This window comes from Tauraco erythrolophus, chromosome 4, assembly GCF_009769465.1.
Source record: "Tauraco erythrolophus isolate bTauEry1 chromosome 4, bTauEry1.pri, whole genome shotgun sequence".
Lineage (NCBI taxonomy): Eukaryota > Metazoa > Chordata > Aves > Musophagiformes > Musophagidae > Tauraco > Tauraco erythrolophus.
The window spans coordinates 63,781,635-63,794,916 of NC_141468.1; the positions used below are offsets into that span (position 1 = coordinate 63,781,635).

A 13,282-nucleotide genomic window follows, 5' to 3' on the forward strand; every position below is an offset into this window, starting at 1 on the left:
TGCAGCCTGCTGAACGCTTTTGTTTTCCTTCAGGACCCAGAGGCATTAGCTCAGCTCATGAAATCTGTGCCACTAACTAATGACGGAAAGTTTGTGCTTCTCAACGATCAGTCAGAAGAGGACGGAACCACACATGAAGGGGAGGAATCGGAAGCATAAAAACCGCGTGTCGTTTCCTGCAGCCTGTGTGGGAGCAGGAAAAGCAGGGAGTCTTTTTGCAAGGATCTCTGGTTTTCAGTCATCTGCGCACACGCAAGGCCAGCCTCTGTCTTCCTGCTAGTGGAGCCGCCTCTGGATTTACAACAGAACAGCAGCAGGACTTGGCCTTTGAGGCTTTTTGCGTTTTGAATGTGTAGTGTAGAGGTGTGCCTGGGAAGCTGACAATCTTCAGGAATGTTTCAGTATTAGCCCCTTGCTGCTGGCAGTTGGTACAGCACAGCTGTCAGCCACAAAGGGTTGAAGTCACTTCTTTGGCTTTACACAGTGAGCAGCCTACAGCTCCACTGCAGTTAGTGCCAGGTGTAAGCTGTCAGCTCCTTTAACCAACACCAGGCCTCGAATTTCCTGCCATAGTCAGTTTCCATAGTTTGCATGATTACGTGCATCTGAATGAAGGTTGAAAATGCACTATTTACTTTAATTTCAGATGAAGTTATTTTTAGTCTAGTTTAAGTGTAACAAGATCCATCTTTTGTGCTCGCCTATTTACAAAACAATTTGTTAAACACTAAATTTTTCCTATTAATATAATCTATTTTTATATTGCATCTAGAATAAGCTTACAAAACAAATCTAAGTGCCTACTTCTACCTTCATGGGGACTGCACTCACACGTTCTGTAGTTAAATAACGGACACACAGTGTACCTCCTTCATTTATTATCCTAAGTTCCACTGACATGCAAACATCAGAAGTGGTCAACAAACCTGGCATGTTAGTTGCGCGCAGTCTTTCTATGGTTAGGTTTCCTAAAAGTTAAGTTGCCAGGGATAATTGTAGGACAAGTAAGTACTTTTTTAATAAGAATTCTTTGTATTTTTAACATTGTGGTGACATAAAACAGCAGAGTCTACCAGCAATCTTTGGTTTTAAGAAACTGAGCAATAAAACGCTAGATTGTAAGTCTACAATGTATTGAGTAGTTTCATAGTACCTTCCTGAAATTAGACACTATGTATTTGGCTAGTAAGTTTAGCTTTTTTCCCTTCCAGTTTAACCTGAAAACATGAGAAACTGTACTTTGCAAGAAGAAACAAAAATAAACAGTAGTTACTGGGGGGGGCATAATCTGTGGCATAGCTTATAATAAGCAAGATAACAGAAACAAATGGCTGAAATTCCTCTAATTTAATTTAACTCTTCTCAGGCACTTACTAGGAAACTAGATTTTCTGTAAGCAGAATCTGTGCTGCAGAGTCTGAAAGATCCCAGTTTGCAAGTGTTTGACACAGAATAGATTAAATTTAGCTGGTTGTTGAATGTTTAAAAGAACCATGGAAGAAAATTGTTAGTAACTGATGCAAAAACTTCATAAATAAAAGTCGATGCTTTCTGATAAAAAAAAAATTAACTGAAGACACTTAAGAATGAAGTTGTCAAAATTACATTTATTAACACGGTTTTCTGTACATAATGTTCTCTACTCACAAACCAAAGACTGAGGTAACAAAATACCCTTTTGTACAATGAGTTAGGAAACATTAAGTGTTACATTTGGTCCCTTGTACCTGAGAAGCTGAAAACAGCTGTTGTTGATGGACATCAGATGAAAACTCAAATTTACTTCTGATTACAGACCACATGAGGCCCTCCAGAGTCTGCCCTTCAGCAGCAGCAGTTCACTTCCCAGTGAAGCAAACAGCAGTTAGGTGCTGCTGCAGCCCTCATTCACTTATGGCCGGTCAATGCAAACACTTTTTGACCTTGGGGCTGAAAGCAAGTGGGGCTGTGCTCTGCTCCCCCACACCACCACACTTCTAGGAGGAAGGGCACAGCAGCCCAGTGGCTTCTGGCATGAAAGGGCACAGCACCATGTTAGAAGCAGGTTGCAAGACCTCTGGGAGAGCTGCCGCTACCACTTCTCCATGCAACAGCCTTGCCACAGGACTGAATGCACAAGGGCAGTGGTGGCACCGGCCTTCTCAGGGAGAGAGACTGGCCTCCAGCCTGTTCTGCCCCTGACTTGAAGGAAAAAAAATACAGAGATCTGGTTTATGTCCCTGCAGCAAACTCATCATCCTCACTTTCTTTTTATCACCTCTGGGAATTTTGAGTAAGCACATTTGGTCTAGTTCGAGGGATTTTTTTGTTTTAGCTCTGTTGTCTCATCTCCAGACAACCACTTAGGGTACACTTTGTTACTGTAATCGGAACAGGAGGGCAAAAGCAATAATAGAGTAGCACCACAGCAAGAATTTTGCACCTCTGTACCCCACAAGGATCTGAAAAAAGGATTTAACATGACTCATTGATACAGAAGAGTGTGACATCCAGATTAGGACCCATCTTGTGTATTTCAGATGAGAAGAGCTTTCTGCACAAATATGCAGCAACATGACAAAAAGAAGGAAATATGAACTACAATCCCATATTAGCAAGAATAGCTCTATTATCACTGTACATATTTGTGTGTACGTATATATTTTTGCCACATACAGTATACATTCAGGTCTCCCAGATTAATCAGGGTTCTATAAAAATAGGCTTATGTTTTTCCTGCAGAATTTCCATCACCAGAACCACATGAACTTGTTAACCACCATATATTAAGAAAATGCACAGTTCAATTTATGTTCAACTGCAAAGTATTACCTATCTGAGATAACTTCTTTCAAAAAAACTGGGAAAAGGGAAAATACAAGTGCAGATTTTACTGGAGCGCAGGCGATGCCTTGCCTGTGCATAGCTACCTAGCAACTCCATCTGGGGGGAAACGAACACCATCTACACGTGATCCTGCAGTTGCTGTGGAAGAAGGAAATGTCGTGCTTGGCCACTCCCAGCCAAGAACTCGCATGACCTTCAGAGGAGACAGGAATATGGAAATATGTACTCTGCATTTGGAGCAGTATGGAAATGAGCAGCAGCTGCAGCAAGGATGCTGATCTCAGCAGCGCTACCTAGTGTACATTGCGGGCATAATTTGGTCAAAAAAAGCGTACACAAATTACAAAAAAAATACCTGTATCAAAATAAAAAAAGCAAAAACATTAAGTAATGCAGCATTTTTTTAGGGCAGTCTCTGCAGTTATAATGAATTAAAAGTAAAAACTTCAATGAGCCCAGCAGATTTAAACACTCCGTTTTTAAACAGTCGGTGTCATGTTTTCAGAACCAACAGAAGGACTTTCGTATCAGCCTGGTCTTTGCAGTTGCAACAAAATATCTGCCCTCGCTTTCTGAATGTTGAAGCCACTGGCAGGAGAGGGCGAATCGGAAGTACGTCAGGAATTGTCTTAATCAGTGACCCAAGGGTGGGTGCAACAATGGGAACCATTAAAACACTGCTTTTTTGTAATTAGAAGAGATGAAAGAAGCTGGCAGGTATGGTCTGAGAATAGAGTGTCAAAAAAACGCTCAGAAAGTAATTCTCAGTTGGACTGACTAGAGTAGTTTATTCCAGTTAGTAAGACCTAGAAGTGTTTTATGTTCTGGGAGATTAAAACACAACTGTATCTTTCAATGGAAGTGCTGCTTACTTTTAAGCTAACTACTTACTTAAGTTCGGAATCGGAGTAACTCTTGCACGATGTAGAACCTCTACTTGCAGGCGTTAAGAGATGTTTATATTTATACAGGGTTCTCACAGTGTTGAGCAGCTTCTGAGGCTCGCAGTGCAGTTATTGTTAACAACCAGGCATGTAAGACTATGAGCAACACGGGCAGTACGACAGACCTACACAGGCTAGGAAATACAGAACTGAGGCTGAAACTTGCAATTAATTAGGCACAACATATTCATGAAGTGTAAGATCACTTAATAGTTACAGACACCCATCACACAGTGTCTGGTCATCAGAGGAAGAGCTGATTGCGGTTCTGGCTTGGCTCTGGATTTTCTTACTTCTGTGGATGCAAATCAGACCTTCGGTATGAAATGAGAAGTGATTTATTACGTTAACTTTTCGAGTTTTCCCATTCTCTGATATGGGGGCAGGAAACAGCAGGGGAACAAACACGCCTGACAGGATCCTAGTTCCCATAGTGCAAATACTGTGTCAGTAGTAATAATAAAGGTTTGTGGAATAAAACATGAACAGGGATTTCCATTTTGTGTAATGGCTTTAACACATTCACAACGTACATTGTTACGCCGACAGGGTAATCTGTGACTGCATTAAATACAACAGGACTGCATAAAAACATGTCTGAATTATTTTTTGGACACCAGATATGCACAATATCTTGATTCTTTGTTTTTTGTTGGGTTTTTGGTTTGTTTGGTTTTTTTTTTTTCTGGTTGAAGAGATGCACCAGTTCACATCTTAGACCAATGGCCTGTGAGTTTTTTTTCTTTTTTTAAATGCTATGTTAGAGATGCAAGAACGCATCTAAAAATTAGTAAGATTTTTTTTGATCTTCACATCTGTACTTTAAAATAACTACCTCCAAGGTCAAAATTTTATGTAGTTATTTTCAATTTAAGTGCTGTAAATAACAAACTCCTGAAAAATAGGAGTTTCTACAGGAAATATAGACAAACACAGACCTAGTCTCACTAGATGCTAGTATGCTACTGTATGTTTTCTTTTGTGTTTAACAGAGCAAGTAAATCAAATCTAGAGCCTTTACCCCTACAGATTGTTACTGATAATGACAAGAACATGAATTATTTGAGTAAGCAATAATCACCCATACCAGCCATATCATTTCACAACAGGATCTGCAGGCGTAGAGTTGGAAAGATCTCCGTTGCTTGCTTTAACAGATTCTTCTACAAAAATAAAAAAAACACAGACATGGGTCCTGTTTAACATTTTATTCAAGGTAGTAAAACCAAAGTCTTAGCATATATATTACGTTGATAAGCATCATAACATGCTTGATACAGTATACAGTGGTCAGCATCTGCAAACTGACCTCACAGCACAAAGAGGGTCCTGGCCCTGTGAAGAAATCCGTATGTGGGGTGAAAGGTTTCTTCAAATCAGTAGAACTTGTGTAAAGATTACACATATGCGCTCACGCATTTTGCAGAGTCTAAGTCCAGATAACACAGTAGAAGGCAAAGATACTCCCATGTTCCAAGCTTTTCACCCTGTCAGGCATTTCAAACTTTGCTTACCACAAAACAATGTTTTTCAGAGAACTGAGCATGAAACACAACAGTGTATATTTAACCTAAAACATAATTAAGTAACTAATGTTCTACAGAATGCTCTCCTAAAGAAGCCAGGGTAACACGTCTATTCTGACTCATCACGATGCTTGTAGTTGTTATTTTGGAGCTGAACAATTATTTAAGCAACTTCACTGAACATGATCAAATACAAATTCATGCTAAAAGCCTTCCCTCTTTGCAAACTGTTTTCCTAGTACAGAGGAAAACTTATCTTTGGCTCAGTGACTGTCACCTCACAGGTCACTTGTGTCTTTGTCAGAACTAGAGTGGAAAATTATTTATCAGATTGTTTACCAATTCTGGTTTTAATATACTGCTACCCGAGTTTCTAAGTAACTTGTGACTGAACTGCACTTCTGTACCTTAATCCTTGGGAGCATTCTCATTTCTTTGAAAAGAATTTTCCCATACCCAAGAGAATCTTCCAGAATTCATGAGGGATAATGTATAAGCACGAATATAAAACGCAAAGTACCCATGTCACCTAGTCAAGAGACCATACCACAAATTAAGATCTTACCCTTGACTATAACTCAATGGTAGACCAAAACGTATCATAAACGTATGAAAGTCACGTTTAGTATCTGCATCATCTGCCTACGTAAGTTGAAAAACAGCTGCTAAACGACAGATGAAAACCACCAGTGTATTTCACACCAGCTAAGGCTGTGCAGAAAAGGCTGTCACTGTCAAAACTGGTAATTGAGAGAGTACGCATGATACTGAAGTTACTGGATTTAATATTACTGCAAGTATGCAATTCTCCCTGTCCCAGATTTTTTTGGGTTGGCTTTTTGTGGTTTCAGATCTTTTTGTTTGGTTGTTTTTTTCTCCCTCCAGGAGTCCAGTTTGAAATTCACCCATTCCAAAGAAGGCCTCTGTGAGCTGTTCTTGACTTCTCAATCATCCCTGACCCCACAAAACTCCTTCTGGGATTCTGAATCAACCCACTGGCAAGAAAGCAATACAAAAAAAAGCGCACTCTCCCTATTAACAACACACACACTCATGAGCAAAATTGTTCTAGGTATAGCATTCACTCACCTTCTTTTTCTTTCTTTTCCTGGTTTTCTTCTGCTGCAGTTTTATCTGCTCTGAAAAAAATTCTTGCACTACTTAGTGAGAAATAAAGGAGTTCAAATTCCTAAGGGAAAAGATAGAGAAGAGAAGCATCAGTGTATCACAAGAATGAATTTGTAGACAGATATAAATGGGATTTTTCAGAAGCATCTAAGGCAACTAGATTTCAATATCTAAATCACTTAAATGCTTTTGAAAATCTTCCTCCATTCATACCTTATTCACATGCATTTTACAAGGCAAATGTCAGCCAAAAATATTGAAGTGTAATTTCAGCAAAGCAGCACCAGTGCAATAAATCCGGCACTAATCCACTGAGGCTGAAAATGAGGTTTGTAGCAACAGTGAGAATTTGGAGCAACTTGCCCGTGGAACGTCATGCAAGCCAATAATTTAAATGACCACAAGCTTGATCAGTTTCTGAGCAAGTTTCAGTGATGTGGTTTCATAACAGCAGAGGACCAAACACAGCGCATGCCTGCGGGAGTCATGAAGACCTACAGGGCTTCACCTATTTCAGCAAGAGATGTGCTTTTACAGAACGCAATCACGGGCCATTTATAAGTGGCCAACTACAGATCTGTCCCACAGCCTGCTCCAGGCGAAAGGGGCAGGGGCAGAGAGAGAGCGTGCGCATGCATTTACACCCCAGATGCAACCTGAACTGCTGTGCTTCAAAATTCAAATGCATCTTTCCTCTACTTGACAGCTGGTGCATCATTCAACTTGGCAACCCAGAATTAACACCCAAGCAACTCTGAGGGCTCACAGTGTTATGTAAAATCTTTGTTATAAGAAATTTAACCAAAAAGTTATTCTCTGCCATTTAAAGCATTTAGGGTTTAGTTGCATTAGATTTCAAACTCCATAGGACAAAGACTTCGACAAATTCCTGACTCACTCAGATATTACACGCTTACAACATCCCCTTCTGATCATACATCTCGAGTCTATATTCTTTTTGCATTATTGCTGTAGACAATGCTCTGTTTTTTGCTCTTGATAAGCTCTGTCAGATACCTGAATTGTGATGGTTAAGCGCAGAACTCCGCACAGAACAGATGACTAGACCCATGCTATACCTGTAAACAAACTTCCAGTCGCTTGTGGGTAAGGTTCATAGTTTGCAGCAGTTTTTCATCTTGATTAGTGGACTGCACACTCTGTTGTTTAGCTACTGCTCTTATTTCCTTCACATACTTCTCTCTAACAGACTGGAACCAGTGCAGAGAATCAAACTCCCGGTACTGATCCAAAAGCTTCAGAATGTAAGCCACACCTATAGTCATTAACAAACCACGTACCAAAGTCAACATGTAATTTGTAAAACGTTTTGTGAGTGTCTTTAATGCATTTTTAATTATCAGTTGATAATTCTCACACAATTAAAATTTAAATTGTAATTAATTTACAATTAAATCTTACAGGGGAAAAAAAATATAACAAAGAACAAGCTTCTATGATTCTATGATTTTCAAAAACTGAATGGTTAGGGTTGGAAGGGACCTCAAAGATCATCTAGTTCCAAACCCCCTGCCATGGGCGGGGAAACCCTCCACTACACCAGGTTGCCCAAAGCCTCATCCAACCTGGCCTTGAAAAATCTCATAACTTGTCCAAAGACTGGCATACCTTCTCATCTGCTGAGTTCTGCAAGCTTTGAAAGAAATTTAGGAGCACCAACATAAAACAAAACTGTCTGCTCCCATACTCAGCTATTCCATGCTTAGGAGATTCTGAACAAAAAAACAGCCCTCAAATCCATTGTGCTGAAGCCAAGACAACACAAATTTAAATTATGGAATTTTTAATTATCGGAACACACAAAATATAAACAAAACTTTTCTTGCAAATATCCATTATGTTGGCTGACCCAAAGGCGAGTCTGCATGCCAAAACTTACCCATGGCAAATCCATCATCAGTGAAGGCTGCTCCACTTTTGTTCTTCTTGTTCAACTTCTCCTTACAACTGATTGAATGTTCTACAAAATTGAGGGTCTGAAAGAGTGAAAAACTGTCTTGGAATCATCAAGAGAGACTTACAAATTTTAAAAGGTATTCACATGCATGCTGTTACCTATGAATATAATTCCACACCTAAAACTACGCTAATAGTGTCTCCCATCATTAGGCATTTTTGTATGAAAACTTAACTTTTTTCTAGATTTTTTGAGAAGAAAGTAAGTTAGGCTTTGGAAAACATTTGCGTATGTGTAAGTAAAAAACAAAAGACACATCTTCATCTCGCTGTTCTTGTCAGATTCTATCCTATTTAGAAGCCAGTAAAAATATTTCAAGAGTCTTTAATTTATGATGATGTTGAACAATAGATCCAGGTAGTAATATCGAGCAGTGGGTATGTGTTTCTACGCAAGAACTACTCGAGACACGGAAATGCGTGTATATTAACAACGTCTTGAAAACTAATGACACACTTTCAAATTTAACAACACTGAAATGCCTTTTTTAGAAGTAAAATGGATGGTATTTTCCTGAAACTGTATTTATCAGAAAAAACTCCACAAACGGAAAAGAAAAAGAACAAAAGTGTTTGTCATGAGCCTTTACTTTCCCTCAGCTTCTATCACCATGACATACATGTCCTCTCCATACATGAGCTCATCAACACTCCAAAATTAGTTTCTAAAATGGAATGTTACACATGAATCTGCTTAGATCACTTAGGCCTTCAAACTGAACTCCTTCCAAATGCCCAGAATGCTGCACGCAAGTGTGCATCACCTCAATTCCACTGGACTCTTTCTAAACAAAACTCATTAGCAAAAGAGATGGTCCCAATTTTACTGCATTAGAACAGGACACTAAAAGAGCCTAAAGATACTTAATGTGATGCAAAAAGCGCACACACAAGACAGCTGAAGAACATGGTTAACCTCCTTTTCATCCTTGCTGTTCCAATTGCTCCTTTTTCATCTTGGCTTCTCCAAATTTGATTCAAACAGGAGAAGCTGTTTTTAAAGTCACCTTTTGAGTGCTAGTACATGAATTGTCGTAAACAAAGAAAAACTTGGCTTTGGACAACTATCAAAGCAGCCACGCTCAAAGCAATCCCACTCATAATCAGAGAAGAAAGCAGAATAATAATAATAATCATCAATAGCCTAATACAAAGTACTTAAACACAAACTAGATTTGCTAAATGTTTTGAAGTACTAGTACACACAGTGCAAATACTAACCAGTGGGGGAACGATTATATAGAAGTTCCGCAAATGCATATTCTTTGGACTGCGGAATTCAGGAGCAAATACATCCACAAGCATTTTGAAGTACTCCGTTCCTTCTGCAAAGTTACGCGTGAGGTCACTGAGAACAGAGTCCAACTGCCTGCAAAGGATAAACAGTGCGTTACCTGGTTTCTGCTAGAGGTTTCCTTGCTTACTTACCCTTCAGAATAACAACCCTCTCTTCAGGCTTTGGCTGCATCTACAATCCAGTATTTGGACCAGAGTGTCCAAGATTACATCCTACCTCTACAGCCACCTTGAATCATGTTTCTTGATTTAATTTCCTCAAAAAAGATTTATGATACTTTCCTAAGGCCCTGAACATTCTAAAAGCAGATGTCAGACATGTGATGTAAAACCACAGGATTTTATCAAGAAACTAGGTTCTAACAGTCTCTTAGTACAAATCACAATTCTGTCTCAAGTTGGAACGGACACTTAAGGATCGAGTCCAGCTCCCTGCTCCATGCAGGACTACCTAAAACTAACAATACGACTAAGAGCATCATCCAGATGCTCCTTGAACTCTGACAGACTTGGTGCCATGACCACTTCCCTGGGGAGCCTGTTCGAGTAATTGAACCCCCTCTCCAGTGACGAGGCTTTTCTTCATGTCCAATACGCACTTCCTTAAATGTCATTTAGCATCCAGCATTTTTAAAACAACTGCTTCTATTTTCTCTGCTTTTAAGAGTAGCAAATATTTTTGTGCAAAATCAGTTGCACTTTTAACACATGCACATACAAAAAAGCAAATAACAGCTGTGTTTACTACTTCAAAATTACAATCCTCTCATCCCATCCCTACCCCAGACCTCAAAAACATGATGTTAGGGTACCTTGCTGCTTTTTGTGTTTCTTCCGAGAGTCCTTCTTCTTTCACCAGCTCTTCAAAGTTAACTATATCTTCCAGATCAGGAACAAACCTGAAAGCTTACTGTGTGTTAGTATTATGTTCAACTGTCTACGTTCAATGAAGTATCAAACACAATTTATAATTTAGTTAATTTAGTCTTCTGGGCTTGAACTACTTAAAGTTATATTATACCATCTCGTCTCTCTAGCACTTGATAACTCAAAGTTTACTATTATTTGCAAGAAAACCAACCATTTCTTTGCATGTAAAAGTCACTATGTTTTAATGACCTTATATAAACACAAGCATCCATACAGAAAGAAGTATCAAAGAAATGTTTTTTCAACATTCCTCAAGGCTTGCACCATTTTTCCTTAATGCACCCTCTCCAAGTGATTAACATCAGGGATTACTGACTTTAATTGACAACAAATGACTTAGATGTACATTCTATTAACTCTTTTGCAGTGTTTTTCCATAGAACTTGTTTGATTTTTGGTGTTTTATGGCAATGATTGTACAGTTCTGAATTCCAGCACTGTTTCTGATAATTCCACTTCAATGAAGGCACAAAAATTGACATTTTTAATCAAAATTTATGGGGGATCGGTAAGAACGATGAATAAGAAGCAAAGGAACGAGAAGGAGCAAACAGAAAAATGAAATATTTGTGGAAGTACCTAATTGCACTACTACAGCAGTGAAGTCCACCAGATCTTATCATTCGCACATAACCCATAGCATTGCCTTTAAAAAGAAAAGAAAAAACAAGCAAGTAATTTACAATTATTTAAATATATACACACTCTCTCTCTCTTCGTAACTCCTATAAGCTCTGAAACGTACATTAATGTTGCTGTATAGTTTTGGCAAAGAAACTGTTCTGAAAGACAAGTTAAAAAAAGTTACATTGAACCCCGGTATCAAGTCTATGTAGAGAAATGAAACACAAATGCATCATCCAGCAAGGCTGTGTTCACTTTCGTGATGGCATACGGGCCAAATGTACAAACTCTTTTCACTGCACACATTAAACACTTGTCAGTTCACACCAGTCCTGCACATCTGCAGCATCACTGGCTGAAAACTCCACTGAAATGTCATGCATTACTCAACGTTAGCGCAGCTGGATACACAGTCTTTTTCTGAAACACATGAACCTAAGAGTATTGGTTTTTGTACTGGGAAATACACTCAAAGTCACTCTCATAACACAAAGAAAAGATGAACTTAAAAGGGAACAGGCATCTATGCAAGCTGTAGCTATATTTTAGTTTAAGGCATGCAAGGGTCATTCCTGTGTAATTAGATGAGAGTATTTATTCAACATGGGATAAAAGTGAAGTATTTTCTATCTGACTAGAGTTAAATCTAATTTTAACCTGAGCTAAAAGTTCAGTTACTAGACTAAGATGATCTCTTTCATTTATTAACATTTATAACATTGTCTTAGTTAGTAGTTCGTACCAATTTGACTTATGAGTTGTCTGAACTGGTCAAGATAGCTCTGGCCATCTGGTGTTATTCCAAGCTTTCTGATGCCGCGGTTGAACTTATCTGCTCTTTCAAAGGGATACTAGAAAAAAAAATTACAATAATTTGTAAGAATAATTAATTTTTTTTTAAGTGTAGGTAAATGTTTCATCATGTCAATACAATTCTATTTGCAATTTCATTTTTTTTAATAAATTATACACCTGCCTATCTACATTCATTTTCAAAAATGATTTGACTAAGTCATTTCTGCAAGCTGAAAAGTGAAACAGAAGTCTTACTGTGAACAAGAAAGTATTCCTAAAAGAAGTAAGTACTTGACATACAAGAAGCTGGCAGCCTATTTTACTAAATACATTGTGTCTCACATTTTTGAGAAATCAACTTTCCAGCACAGAAAAATCAGACCCTAATCCCCAAATCTTGACATACTGGAATAAGCGCTACATATTCACATCATTTTGGGTTCAATTTGAATAATCTTATTATTCAAAACTGACAACTGTTAAGCATGGTTTGGAACAGAAGTTCAGAACCTCCAGTAGACCATGACTCCAGCAAATCATTTTTTCAGGTCACTGAGAAAATTATTTTAGCCAAAGTCATATTTACAGAGCAGCCAGAATAAAACAAAGCCATGCTGAATACAGACATCTGTAACATTGCATTTTGCTAGGACAAAAGCTGTCATTTTGTCTGGAGATACACATTTAAACAATAGGAATGTTATGGTTTGGTACACCTTCAGTAATGTCGTGGTTTCAGCTGGGACAGTGTTAGTTCTTCTTTTTAGCAGCTAGAATTGCTCAGTGTTTTGGTTGTAGTCTGAGACTTGCTCTGAGAAGAACGCTGACAGCGCACTGATGTTTGTAGCTGGCACTGAGGTCTCAAGGAGTTTTCAGCTGCCGTGTTCTTGCCAGTGTGCAGGAGCACAACAGGGTAGGGGGGAGCACAGCCGGGACAGGGGTCCACGACTCTCCTTATGATTTGTACTTAGACTTAGGACTGAGGGCCAAACTGGCCAATGGGTATTCCATATCATGCAGCGTCATGCCCAGTATAAAAGTGAGGGACAGACGGAAAGAGGGGCTTTTGCTCTTCCCGGACTCTCACTTTCGGACTCTCAGAGTGCTCTCTCTGTCTCACTCTCTATTTTCGGGTCTCTCGCTCGTCCAGGATTGCGGTATCAGGATTTATCTGTTTCGGGATCATTAGTTTGAGACGAGACGGGCCTCAGTCAAGGGGTGGTGAGCAACTGCACC

General features: G+C 39.0%; 2 protein-coding genes across 2 annotated transcripts in view; one reads left to right on the top strand and one right to left on the bottom strand.

The window, feature by feature from the left end:
• APPL2 (adaptor protein, phosphotyrosine interacting with PH domain and leucine zipper 2) overlaps positions 1–159 on the top strand; it is a 37,703-nt gene extending 37,544 nt beyond the window's left edge. The window contains exon 21 of the mRNA XM_086610280.1: positions 34–159. Coding sequence (XP_086466406.1) covers positions 34–159 — 126 coding nt within the window. The remainder of the gene's footprint in view (positions 1–33) is intronic.
• Positions 160–3,564: 3,405 nt separating this feature from the next.
• Positions 3,565–13,282, bottom strand: part of WASHC4 (WASH complex subunit 4) — a 41,146-nt gene continuing 31,428 nt past the window's right edge. The window contains exons 26-34 of the mRNA XM_086611135.1: positions 11,994–12,102; positions 11,207–11,273; positions 10,510–10,596; positions 9,623–9,770; positions 8,325–8,421; positions 7,504–7,700; positions 6,386–6,485; positions 4,858–4,933; positions 3,565–4,084 (exon numbers count right to left, since the gene is read on the bottom strand). Coding sequence (XP_086467261.1) covers positions 4,866–4,933; positions 6,386–6,485; positions 7,504–7,700; positions 8,325–8,421; positions 9,623–9,770; positions 10,510–10,596; positions 11,207–11,273; positions 11,994–12,102 — 873 coding nt within the window. The 3' untranslated portion in view covers positions 3,565–4,084; positions 4,858–4,865. The remainder of the gene's footprint in view (positions 4,085–4,857; positions 4,934–6,385; positions 6,486–7,503; positions 7,701–8,324; positions 8,422–9,622; positions 9,771–10,509; positions 10,597–11,206; positions 11,274–11,993; positions 12,103–13,282) is intronic.